At 47.5% G+C, this 26332-nt stretch overlaps 1 protein-coding gene and 1 long non-coding RNA gene across 6 annotated transcripts in view; one reads left to right on the top strand and one right to left on the bottom strand.

The window, feature by feature from the left end:
• Positions 1 to 11309, top strand: part of LOC141165681 (uncharacterized) — a 79118-nt gene extending 67809 nt beyond the window's left edge. For both annotated transcript variants that reach the window (XR_012251188.1, XR_012251187.1), the window contains exon 3: positions 11149 to 11309. This is a non-coding gene — a long non-coding RNA (uncharacterized lncRNA). The remainder of the gene's footprint in view (positions 1 to 11148) is intronic.
• ANO4 (anoctamin 4) overlaps positions 1 to 26332 on the bottom strand; it is a 344842-nt gene that overhangs the window by 139743 nt on the left and 178767 nt on the right. For 3 of the 4 annotated variants that reach the window (XM_073651462.1, XM_073651463.1, XM_073651464.1), the window contains 3 exons: positions 20253 to 20353; positions 11120 to 11164; positions 9274 to 9405 (listed from right to left, as the gene is read on the bottom strand). In XM_073651462.1, the coding sequence (XP_073507563.1) occupies positions 9274 to 9405; positions 11120 to 11164; positions 20253 to 20353 (278 nt within the window). Of the gene's footprint in view, positions 1 to 9273; positions 9406 to 11119; positions 11227 to 20252; positions 20354 to 26332 lie in introns of those variants that run through there. The other variant, XM_073651465.1, reaches the window with a different exon arrangement.

Below are 26332 nucleotides of genomic sequence, written 5' to 3'. Positions count from 1 at the left end.
CAGGGCCCTGGTGCGGTGGCTCACTGGGTAATAAAGGGGTTAAGGCCAGCTTGGCATTATCAGCTGGCCCTAAGCCCGAAATTCATGGGGTCACGCCAATATTAGACATGACCACCATGAATTTCTAGTAAAGTATTTAAAAAAAACACAAACACCCAGAAAAAAGTCCTTTAATTGAAATAAACACACAATTCTTTATTGTTCTAAATTAAACCATACTTACAGTCACGCCCATTCCAGCTGAAGCCAACGATCTCCTGCAATAAAAGTAAAATAATAAAGCAACCTCATCCTTACCTTTCCATGGTTCCCAGGACAGCTTCAGCTCTGCTACATCGAGATGAAAGGCTGGACCGCAGCAGAACGCTGCCATCCAGCCTGTCATCCCGCAGACACTGAGAAGCGCAGGCATGCTTGCGCTCCTCAGTGTCTCGCTGTGACGGCATCCAGATGAGCGGAGGTCATGTCCAATGAACTCAGCTCACCTCATGCACGTCACTGACAGCGTGGGAAAATTCTCCTGCACTCAGCGCTTCAGCGTGAGAATTTTCCCACGCTGTCAGTGACGTGCATGAGGTGCGCCGAGTTCATTGGACATGACCTCACCTCATGCACGTCACTGACAGCGTGGGAAAATTCTCACGCTGAAGCGCTGAGTGCAGGAGAATTCTCCCACGCTGTCAGTGACGTACATGAGGTGAGCCGAGTTCATTGTCGGCTCATCTGGATGCCGTCACAGCCAGACACTGAGGAGTGGAAGTATGCCTGCGCTTCTCAGTGTCTGCGGGATGACAGGCTGGATGGTAGCGTTCTGCTGCGGTCCAGCCTGTCATCTCGATGTAGCAGAGCTGGAGCCGTCGTGGGAGCCATGGAAAGGTAAGGATGAGGTTGGTTTATTATTTTTCTTTTATTGCAGGAGATCGTTGGCTTCAGCTGGAATGGGCGTGATGGTAAGTATGGTTTAATTTAGAACAATAAAGAATTGTGTGTTTATTTCAATTAAAGGACTTTTTTCTGGGTGTTTGTGTTTTTTTTAAATACTTTACTAGAAATTCATGGTGGTCATGTCTAATATTGGCGTGACCCCATGAATTTCGGGCTTAGGGCCAGCTGATAATGCCAAGCTGGCCTTAACCCCTTTATTACCCAGTGAGCCACCGCACCAGGGCCCTGGATGAGTTGGGTACAGCGCCAGAAGATGGCGCTTCTATGAACGCGCCATTTTCCGGGGCGGCTGCGGACTGCAATTTGCAGCGGGTGAGGCCCAGAAAGCTTGGGCCTCCCTGCGCTGCAGATTCCAGCCCCCAGCTGCCTAGTTGTACCTGGCTGGACACAAAAATAGGGCGAAGCTCCACGTTTTTTTTTTTAAATTCATGAAATTCATGGAATAATTAAGAAAAAAAGGGCTTCCCTATATTGTTGTGTCCGGTTAGGTACAAATAGGCAGCTGGTGGTTGGGGGCAGCCCGTTCCTGCCTGCTGTACCTGACTGGACACAAATATAGGGCGAAGCCCCACATCAATTTTTTTTAATTATTTCATGAATTTCCTGAAATGATTTAAAAAAAATTGACGTGGGGCTTCGCACTATATTTGTGTCCAGTCAGGTACAGCAGGCAGGAACGGGCTGCCCCCAACCACCAGCTGCCTATTTGTACCTGGTTGGACACAACAATATAGGGAAGCCCTTTTTTTCTTAATTATTTCATGAATTTCATGAAATAATTAAAAAAAAAAAATACGTGAAGCTTCTCCCTATTTTTGTGTCCAGCCAGGTACAACTAGGCAGCTGGGGGATGGAATCTGCAGCGCAGGGAGGCCCAAGCTTTCTGCCCCCCCCCCCCCCCCCGCTGAAAATTGCAGTCCGCAGCCACCCCGGAAAATGGTGCGTTCATAGAAGCTGGATGCTGTACCTGGCTGGCATACAAAAATATGGCGAAGCCCACGTCAAAAGTTTTGGGAAAAATTAATTAAAAAATAAATAATAATTTAGGGACTGCATCTTTATTAACTCCTCAAATGTCATTTAGTGTTAAAATAAAGGATTTATTTAAAAAAAAATTGACGTGGGGCTTCGCCCTATATTTGTGTCCAGCCAGGTACAGCAGGCAGGAACAGGCTGCCCCCAACCACCAGCTGCCTATTTGTACCTGGCCGGACACAACAATATAGGGAAGCCCTTTTTTAAAAAAATTATTTCATGAAATAATTTAAAAAAAATTGACGTGGGGCTTCGCACTATATTTGTGTCCAGCCAGGTACAGCAGGCAGGAATGCGCTGCCCCCAACCACCAGCTGCCTATTTGTACCTGGTTGGACACAACAATATAGGGAAGCCCTTTTTTTCTTAATTATTCCATGAATTTCATGAAATAATTAAAAAAAAAAATGCGTGGGGCTTCGCCCTATTTTTGTGCCCAGCCAGATACAACTAGGCAGCTGGGGGCTGGAATCCGCAGCGCAGGGAGACCCAAGCTTTCTGGGCCACCCCCGCTGCAAATTGCAGTCCGCAGCCGCCCCAGAAAATGGCGCGTTCATAGAAGCGCCATCTTCTGGCGCTGTACCCAACTCATCCAGGGCCCTGGTGCGGTGGCTCACTGGGTAATAAAGGGGTTAAGGCCAGCTTGGCATTATCAGCTGGCCCTAAGCCCGAAATTCATGGGGTCACGCCAATATTAGACATGACCACCATGAATTTCTAGTAAAGTATTTAAAAAAACACAACACCCAGAAAAAAGTCCTTTAATTGAAATAAACACACAATTCTTTATTGTTCTAAATTAAACCATACTTACCATCACGCCCATTCCAGCTGAAGCCAACGATCTTCTGCAATAAAAGTAAAATAATAAAGCAACATCATCCTTACCTTTCCATGGCTCCCACGACAGCTCCAGCTCTGCTACATCGAGATGACAGGCTGGACCGCAGCAGAACGCTGCCATCCATCCTGTCATCCCGCAGACACTGAGAAGCGCAGGCATACTTCCACTCCTCAGTGTCTGGCTGTGACGGCATCCAGATGAGCCGAGGTCATGTCCAATGAACTCAGCTCACCTCATGTACGTCACTGACAGCGTGGGAAAATTCTCCTGCACTCAGCACTTCAGCGTGAGAATTTTCCCACGCTGTCAGTGACGTGCATGAGGTGAGCTGAGTTCATTGGACATGAACTCGGCTCATCTGGATGACGTCACAGATAGACACTGAGGAGCGCAAGCATGCCTGCACTTCTCAGTGTCTGCAGGATGACAGGCTGGATGGCAGCGTTCTGCTGCGGTCCAGCCTGTCATCTCGATGTAGCAGAGCTGGAGCTGTCCTGGGAACCATGGAAAGGTAAGGATGAGGTTGCTTTATTATTTTACTTTTATTGCAGGAGATCGTTGGCTTCAGCTGGAATGGGCGTGATGGTAAGTATGGTTTAATTTAGAACAATAAAGAATTGTGTCTTTATTTCAATTAAAGGACTTTATTCTGGGTGTTTGTGTTTTCTTTTAACTTTGACTATGGGGTTAGTAATGGGGGTGTCTTATAGACGCCTCTCCATTACTAACCTGGGCTTGATGTCAGCTGGCATTATAAGCTGACATCAACCCCAACCCTATTACCCCCTGCCACCGCACCAGGGCAGCGTGGAAGAGCGAGGCTAAGTGCCAGAATTGGCGCATCCTATGGATGCGCCATTTCTGGGGCGGCTGACGGCTGGTGTTTCTAGCCTGGGAGGGGGCCAATATTCATGGCACCCTTCATGGGCTATTAATATCAGCCCCCAGCTGTCTGCCTAGCCTGTGCTAGCTATTAAATTAGGGGGGACCCCACGTTATTTTTTTTGGGGGGTTCCCCCATTTTAATAGCTAGTAAAGGCTAGGTATTCAGCTGGGGGCTGATATTAGTAGCCTGGGAAGCTCCGTGGGTATTACCCCCTTCCCAGGCTTCAAACATTTGCCAGAGCCGTCTGCTTAACCTCCGCTAGAGACTAAAATTAAGGGGAACCCCACGCCAATTTTTTTTTAAATAAATCCTTTATTTTAACACTAAATGACAAGTACAGTAATCAACACTGTCACTGTACTTCATATATATGTGACTGACATGTTTCTATCTATCTAATCTATGTGTGATTCTCTATTCTTTCTATTCTAAATTGTCGGGTACAGATGCTGAATTGCCGGCCGGCTTTCTTAAAGAGACGGTGCATGAAAACACTATTATTTTTTTAAATAAATCCTTTACACTAAATGACAAGTACAGTAAGCAACACTGTCACTGTACTTCTTATATATGTGGCTGACATGTTTCTATCTATCTAATCTATGTGTGAAGCTCTATTCTGTCTGTTATAAATTGTCGGGTACAGATGCTGAATTGCCGGCCGGCTTTCTTAAAGAGACGGTGCACGAAAACACTAATATTTTTTTTAATAAATCCTTTACACTAAATGACAAGTACAGTAAGCAACACTGTCACTGTACTTCATATATATGTGACTGACATGTTTCTATCTATCTAATCTATGTGTGATGCTCTATTCTTTCTGTTGTAAATTGTCGGGTACCGGTGTATGCCGCTGATGAATTGCTGGCTTTTCATGTCATTCTACATTATTCTTAGTTGTTTTACTTCATGTAGAATTAACCTACAAGGAAAGAAAGGGTTTATTTTCATTCCGATATTTGTGTCCCATTGACTTGCATTGGTTTCCGGTATCGGAATCGGCGATATCCGATACTTTTTGGGTATCGGCCCGATCCAATCCGATACGATATTTCCTGATATCGGAAGGTATCGCTCAACACTAGTGACCACCCAAGCCGTGCTGCGTCCACCAGGTCCTGGACTCGGCCAACTCCCGGGCAATTCTTGAGTATGGTCCTGAGCTCCTTTCTGACTCTCCCTTCTTCTGGCCGTTCCCACCAGGGATCCACCTCTGTCCAGCTCCCTCGGGCCTCTTAGTGGTTGAACCTTCTCTGGCTTCCCTGGCCCTACTCGTGGTGTGCCTTCCTGGTGGATTTGGTGAGGGTCGTGGCAGCTCCTGCCCTCGACCTCCGGTTCCTGGCTAAGGTGTGCTTTAGCCTCTGCCAGCTTAGGATCCGGTACCCTTTTGCCGACCCTTCACCCTTATCAGCTCTCATACAGGCTCTTGGGGTCCCTTCTCGTCCTGCGCCTCTGGGTCTCTCTTCCTTCTCCTCTGCTTCACTGCAGGCTCTCTCTCTGACTGACTGACTGACCCTGTCCTAAGATGGTGCCCACCTTATATACTCCCTCTATGTGTGAGCTCAGGTGACCAGCACCCAATGAGCTCCTACATTTACCCAGACTACTCCCCCTATCTGCCCCTACACTACTGGGATGTTCCACCCCCCTCCCACTCCAGCCAGGGACAGACGCTGTCGTACCTGCACATATACTGGTGGGAGTACCGTTGTTCTGTCCCCCGGAAATGGGATGTATGTAGTGCATGCAGCCTACTGAGCTCAGTTCCATACTCCATCCTTACCCGGGAGTGGAATACCACACCTCTGGGTTGAGGTGCAATACCCCTGTAGCAACCGAATCCTCAGGGTGCTACATTCCCCCCTGGTAAATCACAGCACGTCCTCGGGCTGTAAAAGAATAAACATCCAAAAACATACAATTTTTTTCAAAAACATAAACATATAGAACATTATATATATCATAAAACTTTTCATATAAAACTTTTCATATTAAACATTCTTGTTCCTCCGGCCACGGTGCAAATTGTGACCGGGTAAGTGCAACAGTCTCTTCTGGAAGAAAAACAGTTTCCTATAAAACCGGTAGGGGGCGACTTAGAAAGCGCAACTATGTACAAGGGGAATATGGCCGCTCTCAGTCCTCGGCCAATGGGGAAGAGGAATGGCTGTTCACAGTCCTCAGCCTGTTAGGGGACAGGGACACACGGGTACAGTTCACTGGTCCCAACGGGGACTATATTTTAAACTATTAACTGTTCTTGTACCCTTATGGGTAACTATTTTACAGTTTCACGATACCGTACTCTAATGACGGCGTCCTCCTGTTCCTTCTCGCGTGCAAACTTCAGACCCGTCCGGGTCCTCTTGCTCCTCCTCACACCGCAGCTCCTCCTCCGTCAGCCGGTGTACATGAAGGGCGTACGGTCCTTTGGCACATTTGTGCCGGGTGAATGTGACCTCGTCCCCTACATATAGGTCACGTCCTCTGTGTCCCTCCGGCAGATGACTTTCAACGTCTCTGCGGGTGACAAAGACGTCGCCGGGGGTCTGATGATCCCTGATGAAACCCCAACCGTGCTGCAGTTGGAATTTAATCACAGTCCCGGTGGCACGGGGACAATGAGCTGCACGGGGGTTCCTCCGGGTCCGGCTCTTCTGTTCAGCGCTCTGTATTTGCAGCCGCTGCTCACGGACCCGCCTCTCTCTCCTTTCCCTGTCAAAGACCTCCAGCTGCTGCCGGCAGCACTCTGCACGCTCAGCTGCGGCCGCCCGTGTTTCTTGGGTGAACCCCATGAGGTCTCCTCCAGTGGGGTCCCACTCAAACTGCGCCTCCTCCAACGAGAGCGGGGTAATCTTGACAGGCGCCGGAGGCGGTATCAGGGGCTCATCCAGGGGTCTTTCTTTCCGGAGTCGGGGATGGTGGTACTCCGGTGGCCACACAAAGGGCTGCCCATCCGGGCAAGTGTGCTGGGCAAACAAGTCTTCACCCAGGTGTGGCGCTGTGGATGTTGAGGGCGCGGAGGTGGTAGCGGCGCCCAGGTTTACCAGGCCTTGCGACCAGGCTTGGGGCACCCTGAAGGTGAAGGGCACCGTGAAGACGGCGGCGCCCGGGTGTTCCTGGCCTTGCGACCAGGCCGGTGGCTCGGCAGAGGTAGAGGGCGCTGTTGGTACTGCGGCGCCCGGGGGCACTCGGCCTTGCGACCAGGCCGGTGGCGTCTCCTGCTTGGCCGCGCTCTGGATCGAGGCGCGTGACGTAGCAGGGGGCGTGGCCGCGGCTCCGGCCGCTTGAGGCCTAGCTTGGAGCGATGACGCAGCGGTTACGGGAACGGTGAGTGGGGCTTCGGGCTCTGCGACGGGGAGCTGGGGCAGGTTTACGGCTTCTGGGCATGGGATGCGGTCGTCCCCATTACCTGCCTTCATCTCTTCGGCTCCCTCCGCGGCGTCGTCTCCGGCCGTCGTCCCTCCTTCGCCGTCCTCAGAGGTGGACTTGCTCCTCGCTGCGGGTGGCATGCTTCGCTGGCGGGCTCCAGCCTGCTGGGCCATCTCTCGAGTCCACTCCGCCAGTGTTTCTTGCTGCACCCGGGCCATCCTTCGTGCTAGGCCCTCCAGCGCGGTCTGTGCACGCTCCCGATCTCCGGGGAGCTGCGCCAGGATCTCCAGCAGGCCTTCTGGAGTGGCGACCTGCAACAGGCTCCTGACCACTGGGTCGGTGCTGCCTGACTCTCCCTCCATCTCCGGGTGTGTTCTCTCTGGACTCTCCTCCAGACTCCTCCAAGCTGCTCCCATCTTCTTTCTTTTGTTCTGTCTACGCCCATCCTGAGGGCGGTCCTGGGGCAACTTTGTGATTGCCAGTTCCAGGGGCAGTTCTCTCACGCTGATGGACATATCAATCATCACAGTCTCTGCTGGTGGGGGCGGTTTCCACTTTTGGCGCCATTTTCGGTCATGGCCCACGATGGGAGGTGGCCTCTTGCCATCCTTTGGCACGCCCATAATGGCGTCCGCTCTGCCAAGGCGGGAAATCTTTTCTGATGGCGGGAATCGCTTCCCAGTGGCGGGAAACTCTGTGGATGGCGGGAAAAGACTGCAGATGACGGGCAAATGGCGGGAACTGATCCGAGATGGCGTCCGATGGCGGGGACCCTCTGGAATTGGCGGGAGACTTCTTTTTGAGGTAAATGCGAACTTTTCTTCAGGCACGCAGTACCCGGTGGTTGCGGGCACGTGATCCTGCCGACTACGCCAAAGTTGACGCGCCCCCTGGGCCATGTTGTTAGGGATACCCGGAGCCGGATCAGATGGGGGTTGTAGTCTCCGAGTGGCTGTGACCCGGTCCGTGCCCAGGGTGTCAAACTCAGTGTGCGGCAGTCCTTGTAGATGTTTTAGTGTCGACTACGCCACCCGTTGATTTGTGGTCAAAAGGCCGCCGCTGCAGGATGATCCGCTGAGGCTGGTGGTGTGTGTGCAGCTGTGGTAGTATAACCCCCAACGGGAGGGGTATAGCCTCAGGGGGTCAGACGTGGAGGATGGTGGTTGTGAAGGTGCAGCAAGGAGACTCAGAGGCATGAAATGCAGTTCAGGGTTTTTACTCACTGGTGTTGCTCGGGTCACTCTGCAGATCAGTGACCACCCAAGCCGTGCTGCGTCCACCAGGTCCTGGACTCGGCCAACTCCCGGGCAATTCTTGAGTATGGTCCTGAGCTCCTTTCTGACTCTCCCTTCTTCTGGCCGTTCCCACCAGGGATCCACCTCTGTCCAGCTCCCTCGGGCCTCTTAGTGGTTGAACCTTCTCTGGCTTCCCTGGCCCTACTCGTGGTGTGCCTTCCTGGTGGATTTGGTGAGGGTCGTGGCAGCTCCTGCCCACGACCTCCGGTTCCTGGCTAAGGTGTGCTTTAGCCTCTGCCAGCTTAGGATCCGGTACCCTTTTGCCGACCCTTCACCCTTATCAGCTCTCATACAGGCTCTTGGGGTCCCTTCTCGTCCTGCGCCTCTGGGTCTCTCTTCCTTCTCCTCTGCTTCACTGCAGGCTCTCTCTCTGACTGACTGACTGACCCTGTCCTAAGATGGTGCCCACCTTATATACTCCCTCTATGTGTGAGCTCAGGTGACCAGCACCCAATGAGCTCCTACATTTACCCAGACTACTCCCCCTATCTGCCCCTACACTACTGGGATGTTCCACCCCCCTCCCACTCCAGCCAGGGACAGACGCTGTCGTACCTGCACATATACTGGTGGGAGTACCGTTGTTCTGTCCCCCGGAAATGGGATGTATGTAGTGCATGCAGCCTACTGAGCTCAGTTCCATACTCCATCCTTACCCGGGAGTGGAATACCACACCTCTGGGTTGAGGTGCAATACCCCTGTAGCAACCGAATCCTCAGGGTGCTACATTTCCCTTACAGAGGACTTCAATTCACAGCTGACATGCAATGCAGGTGTATTTGGCAGAAACCTGTTTAACCTCAGGCAACGGAGCAAGTAATTCTTCATATTGGAAAAAGTATCACAATTGTTGTGTCCTCTAAAATTCAAGCCAGGTATTGACCTTACTTACTGGTGAATCCTTTGCTGGCTGAAGGGTGCGGTGTAACAGTCATTCTCCTCCAAGTCTGGAATAGTCTCCTTGTCCAGTCTCATAGGCTTTTTAGGTAACCATCCACGAAACCTGCTTAGCTGCTTCTCCATCCTGCAAATAAAGTCAATGAAAGTGACCAAAAAAATGCATTATCAGGAAAAAAATATTTATTATTTCTTACCATATTTACCTTTATAAATTAAATTTATAGATTCTTATATTGCGAGAAAAATATTTTCAAATACAACTAAGCATATCAGTAAGGCTATGTTCACATCGAGATTGGCCCTACACTCAGTGGCTCCGTAGGGGCTTATGTCCAAAGCTCTGCAAAAGGGGATTTAAGCATATATGTTGACAGGGCCCTTGGCTATAGTGATGCAGGCGGAGTCACAGTGTGCTCTGTTGGACATCATTTTTGGCCCTATACGCTTAGTTGAGGTGGGCAGCAAGTCGTAGTGGGCTTTAGACGTAGACTCCAATGAAGTCACAGAATGTGATCTAAAATGCAATTTAACCGTAGCCTCAAAGCCAGTTCTAAAAAGCCTTCTTACATGATTGTGTTTCATGCTCAGAGACCCCCACCACTGATCAGAATACAAATGCTAAAGCTCTGGTTAGTAAATATTGCAGCTTTGGCTTCTATCTACTTCTAACTTACAAAACAAATATTTAACCCCTTTAAGGGAATCTGTCACCAGATTTTTGCTACCTAATCTGAGAGCAGCATAATGTAGTAAAAGAGACCCTGAATCCAATGATGTATCACTTAGTTTACTGGATGCAGCAGTTGGGATATAATAAGAGTTTTTAGATGTAACATGAACCAGAGCTCAGAAATCTAACCTCGCCCACACCACGGTTTTCTGTGTACATTGTCTATTGACAGTGAGATGCTTAATAGAGGAGTGTGCGGAGTTGGACCAGGGCTCATGTGAGCACCACTTCTGGCAGTGATAATGTTCTGGTGATAAAACCTTCATTTTAAATAAACAAAAGCATGCAGCTTAATAAGTGACACATCACTAAATTCAGTGTACCAACCACTATCTACCGCAGTCTTCAGATTACATAGCAAAAAAATGCTGACAGATTCCATTTAAAGCTTCACTTTTAATGTTAATCTAGAATCATAATCAAATTACCCACAAATACAAATATAATCAATAATATGTCCTAAGACAGTTGGGTATTGTGTAAGATCCAAATATAGGGAACACACTTAATATGGCTAATATTCCCAGCAAATCCCATTTCATTGACAATGTAGCCTAGCCATTCTCAATGGTTAAAGATGTTAGAAATGAAGTTTTAAGTTGTTCACTTTTAGTTTTCTACGCCAATTCTAGTTTTACTGTGTGTCCAAAAATAAAAATAACCCAGAAAGCATGGTCTCGGTAATGAATCAATTACCTATTTTAACTGGTGCTTACCCTTTTTAAAGGGCATCTATTATTGGGCACAGGGAGGTGGAAAAATAAGTGAAAAAAAAAATGATTTTGCTTCTTGGAGAAAATGTGAATGCCTCAGTAGATGAGAGGCTACTGATTAGCTGAAACATTCACGTGACATCCCCCATCTATCCCCTGGATGCTGATCCCAGCAGTCCTGAGGGGGACGCAGCGCTGAGTGATTGGTCCAACTAGTGAATATCATTTTTTTTATTCTTTTTCCCCTCCCAGTGCCCATTAATAAAGGGTTGTTCAGTAGTGGACAACTCCTTTAACCATGGAGTATGGCTAGGAATATACAGTATACCACTGGTTTAGACATGCTAATTCATATACAAGAAACATAGGAGAGAATGAATGGTTATTTCACTAACCTGCTCATGAACTTGTATCGTCGGTGCAGGTAATAGATTTTTCTCCTGGAAGAACAGCAAAAATGAAGCCAGTCGAGAAGAAAACCCATCGTCAGTTACAGTATCAACTACCAAGAAAGCAAAGGAGATTGAAGACAGAAGCCTGTAAGAGGTGGAGGAAGAGACTAGAGAGATTAACATACACAACAGTCAAAGGAGACTGCTGTGTCAATCATTCCCGCTCCCTTTAAGGGCACCTACACTTCAGATACAGAATATGTAGCTACAAAAAAAATTGTTTAATGACATTGAAAAAAATAAAAATAAATAAATTCTGCATATTCCAAAGGAACTACAGTAAGCGCCTAGTATTGTATTTACACATGCAATAGAGCAGCACTCAATAGATATGTGTCAGCCATTATTATGGGTCATCAAGATGGAAGCAGAGAACAGATTTTATAACCATCTACTGGTCATAGCAAAACACTGGCCAAAGCAGACCTAGAAAAGGCTTTGGAGTACTTGTGGTTGGCGAAATAGACGTTCACAATCAGTTCCAGACAAAATCACAGGATGGTTCTAAAGATGGCCATACTGAGAATGTAGATTACCCCTATATAAACCATTAGTCAGGCTACACATGAAAGACTACATGTGCATAAGATAATAACTTCTGGTGCAGGTTCCATGGCAGGTGGGAAAAGTATGAAAAGGCATATGTGTATTATAGCGCACAGATTAGCAAAACAGGGCTGTTAACATTGGAATAACGACATCTTGGAGCATCTGTCTTAAGCACGGTGGCTCAGTGGTTAGCACTGTAGACTTGGAGCACTGGGGTCCCGGGTTCAAATTCCACCAAGGACAACATCGGCAAGGAGTTTGTATGTTCTCCCAGTGTTTGTGTGGGTTTCCTTCCACACTCCTAAGACATAATGATAGGGAATTTAGATCAGCGATGATAATGTCTGTAAAGCGCTGCGGAATATGATAGCGCTATATAAGCAAAGCAAAATAAAATAATAATAAGACACTTGTTTGGCTGGCAGGTGTCTTGCCTGACTCTCCCATAGACAAGAGCACTTGCTCTGCTGATGCTCCAGTCTTCTTTATGAGGGAGCTGCCACCACAACCTCCGATGGGGACTTATCTCTTACAGAACAAAAAGATATGCACTCTGAAATCAGTCATACCAGCTCCTTATCTCTCCCAACATTATCAGTCAGGGCCCACCATACACATTTAACTTTTGGCCAAACCCATCGATATTGGTGGGTTCAGCCGACATTAGTCTAATGTGTTTGGTAGCCTGCAAAGGAGTAGTTCCACAATCACAACTTACACCTATTTACAGGAAGAAGAAATGTCAGACCACCTATTATGAGCGTGATGTGTCTACCAAAAGGGGTGGTGATTGGTGAATCTATACTTGGTTAGCTCTGTCTGTCTAAGGAACTGAATGTAGAACATGATTGTTGCTTCATTCAAATTGGGGACACAGGAGTCTTGTTCTTATTGGGAGTAGACCCCCGATGATGAGACACTTATTATCTATACCAAGTTGTAAAAGTGGGTCAACCCTCTTTATTACAATGCAAAAATTCCACGAAGACAAAACGCAGGGATATACAGAGAGGCCACTTTATACACAGTCCATGAGCTGTTATGTGGAAAAATGGACGCTCCATGAGATTCAGATACAAATTTTCCCCCACGGAAGCCGATGGAAAATAAAAAATCTATGTACAATATATAGATCCATGATCAACCTCTATATGGGTAATATATGGGTTTTGTTTTTTCAACTATTTCAAGTATATTTTGTAACCATACTATGACACTGACCCAGCCAGAGTCTCATCTGTGTGCTTATTCCTATACAGAACACATCCAAATGCTATCTCTATTATCACAGCTCAATAAATCCCTTTAGATCAGGTCATTTCTTAGTATTTTCACATGCTCACAGTCTCAATTCACCTTTTGCATCCATCCCATAATATATTTTACCCCATGTAACAATTAAGATCCATTCAATGCTGCAATGCTTTGATTAATTGCATTGTACCACTCATGTAAATCGGGTGAAACTGCTTCTGTACTGTAGCTTTGCAATAAACTACAGCATGAATTATAAATTATGTATACATAATTTATATGTACTTGTCCCCAATAACCTCTAGTGAGCCATTAAAAGATTAATTTCACTAAAAGCATGACTATGTGTATGTGGCTGAGAAGCGGAGCCTGCCGCTGATTGTCTGCATGCTAGTTCATTATCTGGCTTTAAAGTGACGACAACTGCAACAATTAAGCAATTGACACCCCTAGAGCCAAACCTCTAAAATAGTCCTTCTCCTTAACCCTAGGTTCAACCCAACTACTTATTGGCTTCATGTTCTTATAAATAATACAAAATAGACTAATGTCAGTTTACTGCAGCATAGCTGAATTATTTGTGTCATACGCCTACTACCTAGATCATTTCTTATTGCATTTCTGTTATTTATAGCAAACTTCAAGGCTCGAAAATTGAATTTATAATAATAATAATAATAATAATAATAATAATAATAAACTACTATAATCAGAGTCTGCAATGTTGTATGTATATAAAACCGCTAGTCAACATTTATTAATAATGGCATATTTTGCATTAGTGATTTTAGATACTGTAAATGGTGAAAATTTCATAATTAATTTGGTGCATTTGCAAATATCTGCCTCCTAAAAATATTTGTATACCTACTGTAATCAGCTGTGTATCTGCACATAAATGTTGCACTTTTTCTGTTATTCGTTTGATAAATGAAGTATAGACTAGTATATGGTATGCATTATAGACTAGATCTCCTGAAAGACTGCTACCACTTTTATTATAACTTTTCATATTTGAAGTGAAAAAAAAAGCACAATCTCATTGCACATTCAACGTACTCTTAATAAGTTGTATAAAAACAGGATTAAACAGGTTACAAAAAATGTGGGCAAAAGTAACCGTTGTACAGCTGTCACTTCTTTTAGTAAATATAAATATTCCCCATAATATAACAATTCTGGAGTATTTATTCCTCCTAGAAATGTATGAATAAAGTGACAGCTGGGTGTTACCAGTTGGGGGTGTATTATATAGTCTGATATTGTCCAATCAGTGCTAACAGTGGCAGACAAGGTGGGGACACCCCCCCCCCCCCCTCCCGTAACAAGCGATGATAATGCCAAGGAGGAATAATAGAGTAACAAGATAATACAGGTTTATCAGAAAAGATGCTCCAGATTTGTAATTTCATGAGGAATCAAAGTATTTAGACATATCAGGATAGCCAACAGCTGTTCTCTGATTGTCCATAAGGTGGTCTAAAATTCTCCTATTATGCCATTGTCTAAAGATGTCCATACAGGTTTTATTGAAAAAAATGGGTAACACAAGGACAAAAATAGGTAAGGTCCGGTTTTGTCTTGAAAAAGGTGCCAGTCCGGCCCAAAACACGTAGGCAATATAAACTTTCCTGTTACTCCATCTGAAGGGTCTTCATTCGAACAGCGCAGCTCTTATACCCGTGTTTTATTAATTTCTGCAATATTTCCTGGAGGATTCTTTCTCTAAACTGCGGGGAAGTGGTAGCTGATTCAAACACCTTCACAGGAGCTGTGCCTTGACACAACATCCTTAAGTGAGCACAACCACACATATTTCTGTTGTCTCCCATTGGGATATCACTCTATTTGTGCGCTTTTGTGTTCCACTCCAGCACATCCTCATACAAGTTTGATGGCATTTGGCCAAACCAACGGCTACTTCTTCTAGTCCCAATACACATAAATGATTGCCTCCACGGAGCATTCATGAGTTTTCAAAGGGTAGAGCAGAGTAAGCCACTGCCAGACAGCTTTGTTGGCATCTTCTCTTCTTCAGAAACAAAAGGATAGGGCATTTACCGTAAATTCAAAATACTCAATCGTCCAACTTCAGTAGCTGGCCAGCAAATTGTCAGGTGCAGCTGAATTACAATATGTGTGGGGGCCTAATAATGCTGTTTCCCAGTTTTGCTTGTTAATTTTTGGACTTCAACAAGAGTGATGATAGAGATCTAACTTAATTGCAACTGATTTCTAAGAATAGAATTCTAATAATGCATATTCTCAACTCTTAATGTTTGTAGTTCTGGAAAAGTATATTCATTGTGCACAAGGGTTCATCAATTGCCAATATATTTGTAGTAATATTGTAGTATTCTTCATTTACTGTAACCTGCCACTAATAAATAAATATATAAATATATATATATATATATATATATATATATATATATATATATACAGTACAGACCAAAAGTTTGGACACACCTTCTCATTTAAAGATTTTTCTGTATTTTCATGACTACCTCTTGAAGCTCATCAAGAGAATGCCAAGAGTGTGCAAAGCAGTCATCAAAGCAAAAGGTGGCTACTTTGAAGAACCTAGAATATAAGACATATTTTCAGTTGTTTCACACTTTTTTTGTTAAGCATATAATTCCACATGTGTTAATTCATAGTTTCGATGCCTTCAGTGTGAATGTACAATTTTCATAGTCATGAAAATACAGAAAAATCTTTAAATGAGTAGGTGTGTCCAAACTTTTGGTCTGTACTGTACATTGAACTTTTCCACATTTTTTCACATTACGCCCACACACTTAAATGTTTGTTTATTGGGATTTTATATGATATACCAACACAAAGTATCAAGTATCTGTGAAGTGTAAAGGAAATGATACATGGTTTTATAAATATTTAAAAAATATAAATCTGAAAAATGTGATGTGCATTTGTGTACAGCCCCCATGAGTCAATACTTTTTAGGACCAACTTTCGCTGCAATTACTGCTGCAAGTCTTTTGGGGTATGTCTCTACCAGCTTTGCACATCTAGAGGCTGACATTTTTGCCCATTATTCTTTGCAAACTAGCTCTAGCTCAGTGAGATTGGATGGAGGCGTCTGTGAACAGCAATTTTCAAGTCTTACCACAGATTCTCAATGGGATTTAGGTCTGGACTTTGACTGGGCCATTCTAACACATGAATATGCTTTTATTGAAACCATTCCATTGTAGCTCTGGCTTGTAGCTTTAGGGTTGTTGTCCTACTGGAAGGTGAACCTAGACCCCAGTCTGAAGTCTTTTGCAGCCTCTAACAGATTTTCCTCCAGGATTACCCTGCATTTAGCTCCATCCATCTTCCCATCAACTCTGACCAGCTTCCTTGTCCCTGATAAAGAAAAGCATCCTCACAACATGATGCTGCCACCACCATGACTGATGGTGGGGATGGTGCTTTCAGGGTGATGTGCAGTGTTAGTTTTCCGCTACACAGTGTTTTGCATTTAGCTCAAAAAGTTCTATCTAGCACCTTCTTCCACATGCTAGCTGTGTCCTCTACATGACTTTTTACAAACTGCAAAAGGGACTTCTTATGGCTTGCTTTCAAAAATGTCTTTCTTCTTGTTACTCTTCCATAAACGCCAGATTTGTGGAGTATACGACTAATAGTTGTCTTGTGGACAGATTCTCCCACCTGAACAGTGGATCTCTGGAGATCCTCCAGAGTGACCATTGGTCTCTTGGCTGCTTCTCTAAAGAGTGGTCTCCTTGCTTGGAATGTCAGTTTAGGTGGACGGTCATGTCTTGGTAGGTTTACATTTGTGCTATGCGCCTTCCATTTTTGATGGTTTGAACAGTGCTCTGTGAAATGTTTAGCGTTTGGACTATTGGTTTTATAACCTAACCATGCTTTACTCTTCTCCACAGATTTATCCCTGACCTGTCTTGTGTGTTACTTGGTTTTCATGATGCTGTTTGATCCCTAATGTTCTCAAACAAACTTCTGAGGCTTTCACAAAACAGCTGTAGTTATACTGAGAATAAATTACACACAGGTGGATTTACTAATTTACTAGTTATGTTACTTTTGAAGGCAGTTGGTCACTCAGGATTTTATTTAGGGGTATCGGACTACAGGTGGCTGAATACAGATTTACGTTTTTTTTAAACAATTAGAAAACCATGTATCATTTCCTTTACACTTCATAAATACTTGCTATTTGTGTTGGTTATTCACAAAAAATCCCAATAAAATACATTTAAGTTTGTGGGTGTAATGTAAAAAAAGTTCACAGGATATAAATACTTTTTCAAGGCATTGTACATATATATACAGTGCCTACAAGTAGTATTCAACCCCCTGCAGATTTAGCTGGTTGACACATGCGGAATTAACTTGGCATTGTGACATTTGTACTGTAGATTAGCCTGGAAGTGGGAAATGCACTGCAGCAAATTTTGTTTTTGTTTTTTTGTTTTTGTTTTTTTTTAAAACGTTAAAAGTTAATTCAGAGTGTCATTTATTATTCAACCCCTCAAACCACAAGAATTCTGTTTGGTCCCCCTAAAGTATTAAGAAGTAGTTCAGGCACCAAGAATAATGAGCTTCACATGTGTGGATTAAAGATCTCTTTTGCCAGCCTTTTCTGACTATTTAAGACCCTCCCCAAACTTGTGAACAGCACTCAGACATGGTCAACATGGGAAAGACAAAGGAGCATTCCAAGGCCATCAGAGACAAGATCGTGGAGGGTCACAAGGCTGGCAAGGGGTACAAAACCCTTTCCAAGGAGTTGGGCCTACCTGTCTCCACTGTTGGGAGCATCATCCGTAAGTGGAAGGCTTATGGAACTACTGTTAGCCTTCCACGGCCTGGACAGCCTTTGAAAGTGTCCTCCCGTGCCGAGGCCAGGCTTGTCCGAAGAGTCAAGGCTAACCCAAGGACAACAAGGAAGGAGCTCCGGGAAGATCTCATGGCAGTGGGGACATTGGTTTCAGTCAATACCATAAGTAACGTACTCCACCGCAATGGTCTCCGTTCCAGACGAGCCTGTAAGGTACCTTTACTTTCAAAGCGTCATGTCAAGGCTCGTCTACAGTTTGCTCATGATCACTTGGAGGACTCTGAGACAGACTGGTTCAAGGTTCTATGGTTTTATGAGACCAAGATCGAGATCTTTGGTGCCAACCACACACGTGACGTTTGGAGACTGGATGGCACTGCATACGACCCCAAGAATACCATCCCTACAGTCAAGCATGGTGGTGGCAGCATCATGCTGTGGGGCTGTTTCTCTGCCAAGGGGCCTGGCCATCTGGTCCGCATCCATGGGAAGATGGATAGCACGGCCTACCTGGAGATTTTGGCCAAGAACCTCCGCTCCTCCATCAAGGATCTTAAGATGGGTCGTAATTTCATCTTCCAACAAGACAACGACCCAAAGCACACAGCCAAGAAAACCAAGGCCTGGTTCAAGAGGGAAAAAGTCAAGGTGTTGGAGTGGCCTAGTCAGTCTCCTGACCTTAACCCAATTGAAGACTTGTGGAAGGAGCTCAAGAATAAAGTCCACATGAGACACCCAAAGAACCTAGATAACTTGGAGAAGATCTGCATGGAGGAGTGGGCCAAGATAACTCCACAGACCAGTGCCGGCCTGATCAGGTCTTATAAATGACGATTATTAGCTGTAATTGCAAACAAGGGTTATTCCACAAAATATTAAACATAGGGGTTGTATAATAATTGACCCACACTTTTATGTTTAAAATTTAATAAAATTCAACTGAGCAACATAACTTTTTGGTTTGTAAGATTTATGCTTCTGTTCATAAAACCTACTCTCGTTTGCAGTTTGAAGGCTCTAACTTATTTGCATCTTATCAAACTAGCTAAATCTGCAGGGGGTTGAATACTACTTGTAGGCACTGTATATACATATATACTAGCTATTGAACCCGTTCTACGTCCGGGTGGCGAGCATTTTTATTGGTATATGGTCTCCCATGCTGGTATGTGCTGCCCCCCTCCTGGTATTTGTGCTGCCCCCATTCTGTCTCCACCATCCTATCCTGGTATGCATGGCACCCCTCACCCCCAATCCTGGTATGCATGGCACCCCTCACTCCCAATCCTGGTATGCATGGCACCCCTCATCCCAAATCCTGGAATGCATGGCACCCCTCATCCCAAATCCTGGTATGAGTGGCACCCCTCATCCCGATCCTGGTATGAGTGGCACCCCTCATCCCCGATCCTGGTATGCGTGGCACCCCTCATCCCCAATCCTGGTATGCGTGGCACCCCTCACCCACAATCCCAGTATGCATGGCACCCCTCATCCCTATCCTGGTATGCATGGCACCCCTCACCCCCAATCCCGGTATGCATGGCACCCCTTACACCCCTTACACTTATACTCACCTTTCTTCCCTGTGCTCCAGCGCTGCTGTGTCCTGTTCTGCCGGAGACAGGGGGAGGAGTGTGGCGCCGGAGCTCCGCGCTGTCCAGCGCCATTTTGCTGAAGACACACTGCAAATGTGTCTTCAGTAAAATGGCGCTGGATAGCGCTGTGCGCATGCGCCGATCCAACGCCTCACTCCAGCCCCGGTCTCCGGTGAAGAGAGGCGCCGCGGCAATGCTCCTCCCGGTCAGGTAAGTATGTAAGTATGGCGCAGGAGATCGCGGTATGCGTTCAGTGTCTACGCATACCGTGATCTCCGGCACCATACACTCCTCTTACCTGTAATGGCTGATGTGTTTTTCTGTCTGGAGCCAGACTGCGCGTCACGCATACGCAGTCTATAAAGGCTTCAGACAGAGATACGCATGCCCCGTTATATTATAGATATATGCTACAGTCTCTGCAAAGGGGTGTATGACTTATGATTACAGTATATAATATGTGCGCAAAAATTTTACCATATGGAGAGCATAAGGAGGAGATTATTCTGAATATTAACAATAATTAATAAAGCAAGACATGAGTAATAGCAGACTGGACAATGATGTTGCAAATTTACTTTCATCGTGAGCTTTTTCTGCTAAACCTGCAATTTCCCAAAAGCAGACAGAGAATGCTGTTCTGGGATTGCATCCAGGAAATGTAATGAGGGATTGCATCTTGTATGCACAAGTTAGATGTATTTACCCAAAGCGAAACTTGCTGAATTGGTGAATTTCAGCCTCCTTGTAAACAGCCGAGCTGTCTAAGTCTTTCATGTCTGACAATTTCCAACAACTGAGAAGGTCATAGAGTCAAAATATCACATGATGTACTGTGTGAACCTACCTGAAAGGCATCCTAACATTCATAAGCTCTGCATATCTTCCTAGAACCTCCCAGGGTGCGTGCAGTTTTACAAACATGATGTCACTGTTGGTGATAGATGACTGCAATGAGACAACAGCAGGAACTATGAATGTGCAGAGTCCCCGGATTACAAAGTAATGATTATATCTGCTATATTAGTCATTGTTCATCCTAGCTGAAGCTTAATACAGCTATATTGCTACACTACATTCTTTTGCTACACTATATGAACAAAAGTATTGGACACTTACCCATAAAACCCTTGACATCATATTCTAAATCCACTCTTTGTGACTCCAGACTTGTGAATCCTCACAGTGTGCAGTGTGCGCACTGTGAGGACTCTAAGCTGTCAGCGCCGGTCACATAACCGCAAGTATTCGATTTGTATATGTAACCCCTGTGGGGGGAGACTGAGTCTGATAGAAGCAGACAGTGTTTCTCAGTACTACACATTAGTCCCTTGTTAGCTGCATTGCCTTGGCAACCTGGAAGAGGGGGGCAGCAGAGGACAGGACTGATTAGCTGAGCAAGCTGGAGAAGGGAGGAGGAGACAGTACCAGAGGACTTCACTGACTGTGTGCACATGCACTCCCAATAGCGTGCACTGCTCATAGACTGTAACGCACAGCGGCTGCAGCACATGCGCACACAGTCAGTGAAGCTGGGAACTAAAAACAGCTTCACTGCGCACGCGCGGAGAGCCGCTCATCACGGCGCATGTGTGGCACCCCAGGGGTCTGGTTGCCACAGTAATAGAAATATTATGTCTGAGAGCAAGTGGGAGGTTTCTCTGGTCAGGAGCCCTAAACATGCAACACTGCCCGCCCAGACCTGGGAGGGCAGGAATCTGCCCTTATAAACTGGGTCTGGGGCGGGATTAGGTCAGACAGAGACAGAGACAGAGCCTGCAGAACAAGCAGAGCAGACAGAGTCTGAGAGTCAGAGCCTGGAGAGGGAAAGTGACAACAGGAGCTCTGTAGGAGCAGGAGCGAGTGCCAGAGGCTGGAAGCTAGAAAGCTCGCCTTGGCTGAAGGCACTAAACCCGGACACGGAGTCCGAGGCTGTGGGGACATCCAGGTTAGCAGCAGAATCCAACCGGCAGGGGATTCCATGTCCTCTGGCCATAGAAGCCCGGAGGCACGGTCACAAGCAAGGGACCAGCACCGCCATCGTGAAGCGGAGGCTAACGGAAGGCCCCAAGTCACCGGCCATACGGGTGAGCACCACACGGTATACTCAGGGACGTGGGCTACTTCTACCCGCATAGAGCAAGGTAGCCAGGAAAGAGTGCAGATAGTCGGAGAGGCCTACAACTCCACCTGGCCAGGGGAGATCCTACTTGCTTACAGACTGACCAGGCCCCTACTGCTAACCAGTACTCCCGGGAGGGTCTGCGTTATTCCATCAGTAAAGACCCTGAACTGCACCACACGTCTCTGCGTTTCATCGCCGCACCAGCACCATCAGTACTGGGACGCTCACACCATCACTCCCATCATCCACACTAGCTGCCCTGAGGCAATACTTCTCCCGTGGGGAGTTATCCCATACTTGGCTGCGCATACAACATCAGCCTCAGCGGTCTGCAGCGCAGCGGCGGTCCCCACTGACCGCAATCCACGGGTGGCGTAGTCGGACATTTGTTATCACACTCAGACTGCCACTGGTTTGACCGCCCTGGGCACGGACCGGGTCACAGCCACGGAGGACTACAACCCCCAGCGATCCGGCTCCGGGTATCCCCTGCACAGCACAGGCCCAGGGGGCGCGTCAACTTTGGCGTAGTCGGCAGGATTTCGTGCCCGCAACCACCAGGTACTGCGTGCCTGAAAAAGACTTTTATACTTACCTGTAGCGAAGTTTCCCGCCGTCCAGAGTCGTTTCCCGCCATCGGACGCCATCTTGGGTCGTTTCCCGCCATCTTCTGCCGTCTTCCCGCCATCCGCAGTCGATTCCCGCCTTCGGACGCCATCTTCGGGACGCCGCACGGGAAGAAGAGGGGCGTGGACGCCGAAAGCGCGCGAGATCCGAAGCTCCGCCCCACGCACTGACGCTGCGCAAGGTCCTGGAAGGGAGGAAGAGCAACGCTGACGTCATCGGAGCGTGACGCCAGGTCCTCTACCCCGACGATTGACTGCGGAGCCGCGGCCTACGGAAGAAGAGCATCGTAAGGTAGGCCACGGTCCACTAGGGGGGTAGAAGGATGTCGGACACCAAGGGGAGCTCCACCGCCACACCGGCCGCCAGCGCAACCGCTGCAGCGGTCATGCCATTCACCATGCCCTATATCCCGGGGGCAACCTGGCTACCCCAGTACTCAGGGGAGTCACATACCCTGAGTGACATTAGGGAAAGATTGGATAGCCTCTTCCAGGTATACATCCTCACGGAAGAGCAAAAAGTAAGCATCCTGGTGGCCCAGTTAATCGGGGCAGCCCAAAGGGAGGTAAAGTCCTGGTCACCTGGGAAGAAGAGGACTGTCAGAGAGATACTAGCCCATCTGAAAGACACATTTGACACCCGAACCTCAGCCGAGATAAAACTAAGATTTTACGGGTGCAAACAACGGGCACACGAAAGTATAAGAGACTATGCTCTAAACCTACAAGAGGCCCTGAGAGCCATTAAGCAGGCAGACCCTGACAGCGTGGGAAATGAAGACAAGCTGTTGACCGAACAATTTATTGAGGGTCTACTGTGCAATGCCCACCGAACCCAGTTGCGGGCAATGGCCTTACAGGACCCTGACCTGGACTTTGCACAGTTCAAGGACAGAGCCATCCGGGTGCTCCGAGAACCGGCGCCAGGTGGCGCTGTGACCCACAGGCGCCCTGCTATCACTTATCACCAGGACGCGGCGCCCTTGTCTGCAGGGCCTGTGGGAGCTGATGCACAGACTTTGAACAATAACCCGGCTACAGACCTGCACCATCAGGTCCAAGAGCTGACAAAGAGCGTTGCCGCGCTAACCAGAACTGTGCAGTCTTTACAGGTCTCCTCTCCAGGAAAGATCCAGCTGGCATCTGGACCGGAGGACGTCCCATGGCGCCGACTGAGGAGGACCCCACCGGCCAGAGGAAGACCCAGCGACAGATACAACGAGGACGGACAACCCATCTGCCGCCGCTGCAATCAACCCGGACATATGGCAAGGTACTGTCATTTAAACGGGCACAACCTGGGGTAGAGGGCCAATCCCCAGGCATAAGATCATCAGGCCCATCAAACTGGCGTGATAAATACGTAGGGGGACGTCTGATATTGCCTGTGGTACTGGACGGCATTCCTATGAGTGCCCTACTGGACACCGGGTCACAGGTCACCACCATCCCGTACGTGCTCTTTAAGTGGTACTGGAATGACTCGGACATAACCCGCTACCCAGATGACGACCTGAGCATTATCGCCAGCAATGGTCAGCCCGTGCCACAGATAGGATTTAAGGAGGTGACCATCAAGGTCGGTAAAGTTGAACTGCCGGCACAAGGACTGATCATTGTGGACATTGACCGTCACGAGAGTCACCCAAAAATAACCCTAGGTACTAATGTAATTGAAAACTGTCTTGCAGAGGTGATTCTTATTTTGCAGCAGGTTGCCAAGAACGCCAGTTCCAGCCAGCAGCGTGTGCTCCAAAAAGTGATCCGGGCACTGATGAAGCGGCAACAAGTGGTACTATCTGGTGGTGAGATAGGTAGCGTGAAAATGTGTGACCCGTTCCCTATTGCCATGCCCCCAAAATGTGAGATGATGATTTGGTGTCGGGCAGCTATTGGTCTGAGAGGTAGAGACTACCAAGCAATGGTAGAACCCGTCTACTCAGACAGTAGGCCCACCATTTTGACAGCCCGGGGGGTGGTCGATGTACGCCATGGGAGGGTGCCCGTCCGCATCATAAATATCGGGGAGAGAGAAGTATACCTGCCCCGTAATGCCACGCTAGCCAAATTGTTCACCATCAACCAGAACTCTGTACAGGCCGTGGAACCCTTGCCTCCATCTCAACCAGAGGAAGGTAACGGTTCTAAGAAACCAATGGAGGACTGGTGTCAGCAACTGCATTTGGGTACTGACTCCACTCCCTCACACCAAAAACAGGGAGTCTACCGGGTGGTTCAAGAGTACGAGAGAGTGTTTAGTAAACACCCGCTAGACTTCGGGCAAGTAAAGGGGGAAGAACATCACATCCCCACGGGAGACCATCCTCCCATAAAGGAGAGATACCGACCCGTACCCCCTGCACACTATCAACACGCCAAGGGGATGCTAAAAGACAAGAAGGAGGCTGGGGTAATTAGGGACAGCTGTAGCCCCTGGGCAGCTCCACTAGTCTTAGTGAAAAAGAAAGACAACACTATGAGAATGTGTGTAGACTACAGGAAGGTCAACCGTATCACACACAAAGATGCGTACCCGTTACCAAGGATAGAAGAGTCCTTAGCTGCATTAAAATCTGCTAACTTCTTCTCTACTTTGGATCTCACTAGCGGGTACTGGCAGGTTTCTGTAGCAGAGGCGGACCGGGAGAAGACCGCATTCACCACCCCGATGGGACTCAGCGAATTTAACTGTATGCTGTTCGGACTCTGCAACGCACCAGGAACCTTCCAACGGTTGATGGAATGCTGTCTGGGACACTGGAACTTCGAGACGGTCCTACTATACCTGGACGACGTCATCGTCTATTCCAAGACCTATGAGGACCATCTGGAACACCTGGCAGAAGTGTTTGAAGCCCTGGCAAACTATGGCCTAAAGGTAAAACCCTCAAAGTGTCATCTACTGAAGCCAAAGGTACAGTACCTGGGACACGTGGTGAGTGCTGACGGAGTAGCCCCCGACCCTGACAAGATCACCGTGATTAAGGACTGGCCAAGACCATCCAGCATAAAGGAAGTTCGGCAGTTCCTCGGGTTGGTAGGCTACTACCGAAGATTCATTCCCGGTTTTACCAAGAAGGCAGCTCCTATGCAGGACCTCCTGATAGGCCAGTCCAGGAAGGCCAAAAACCAGAAGCCACCCTTCAGATGGGAAAAGCTTGAAGAGGAGTCCTTCCGCCAGCTGAAGATGGCCCTCACAGGGGATGAAATCCTGGCGTACCCTGATTACAGCCAGCCCTTTATCCTCCACACGGACGCAAGCAACATCGGGCTGGGGGCCGTACTGTCCCAGATCCAGCAGGGGAGAGAACGGGTAATTGCTTACGCCAGCCGAAAACTGCGACCCACGGAAAGAAACCCTGAGAATTACAGCTCGTTCAAGCTAGAGTTCCTGGCAGTGGTGTGGGCAGTAACCGAACGTTTCAAGCATTACCTTGCCTCTTCCAGGTTCACCGTGTACACGGACAACAACCCGTTGACACAACTGGACACTGCAAGACTGGGTGCCCTGGAGCAGAGATGGATGGCCCGCCTGTCCAATTATGAGTTCATGATCAAATACCGGGCAGGACGCTCCAATACCAACGCGGACGCCCTGTCCAGGATGCCAAACCTAAAGGACGAAGGGGAGGATCCAGAAGAATTGGAAGAGATCGAACTCCCTGCGTTTCACCGTCATGGGATTACCCAGTATTCCCACCGTGTGAGGGGCCAGCGATCCGCTACGTTCAACCCCTTACCCCACTACAACTGGGCGGAGACACAAGACAGTGACCCCGCAGTCCGTCTGGTGAAGGAGATGATGACCCAGGCTGACGCCCGCCTGGACCCAGACGCTCCGGAGGAGACCAAGCAACTGTGGACGGAGAAGAGCAGACTGTTCCTCTACAAGGAGAAGTTATGCCGCAGAATGGTCAATTCCCAGACACATGAACTGATCTGGCAGGTTGTGGTACCGAGATGGGACGCAGCTATGGTGCTGGAGGCCTACCACAATGGGGCAGGGCACTTCGGATGGAAGAAGCTGGAGTTCCTGCTGCGTGAACGGTTCTACTGGATAGGCATGAGAGGAGCCATTGAGAGGTGGTGTAGAGACTGTGGCCCGTGCAATCTAAGAAGAAGGGACCGTGCCAGCCAGAGGACTCCCCTGCAGCCCATCATCACCAGGCAGCCGCT

This window comes from Phyllobates terribilis, unplaced genomic scaffold (genome assembly GCF_046119375.1).
Source record: "Phyllobates terribilis strain yellow unplaced genomic scaffold, ASM4611937v1 Scaffold_11__3_contigs__length_659146591, whole genome shotgun sequence".
Classification (NCBI taxonomy): Eukaryota; Metazoa; Chordata; class Amphibia; order Anura; family Dendrobatidae; genus Phyllobates; species Phyllobates terribilis.
This window is presented reverse-complemented; position numbering and strand designations above follow the sequence as displayed.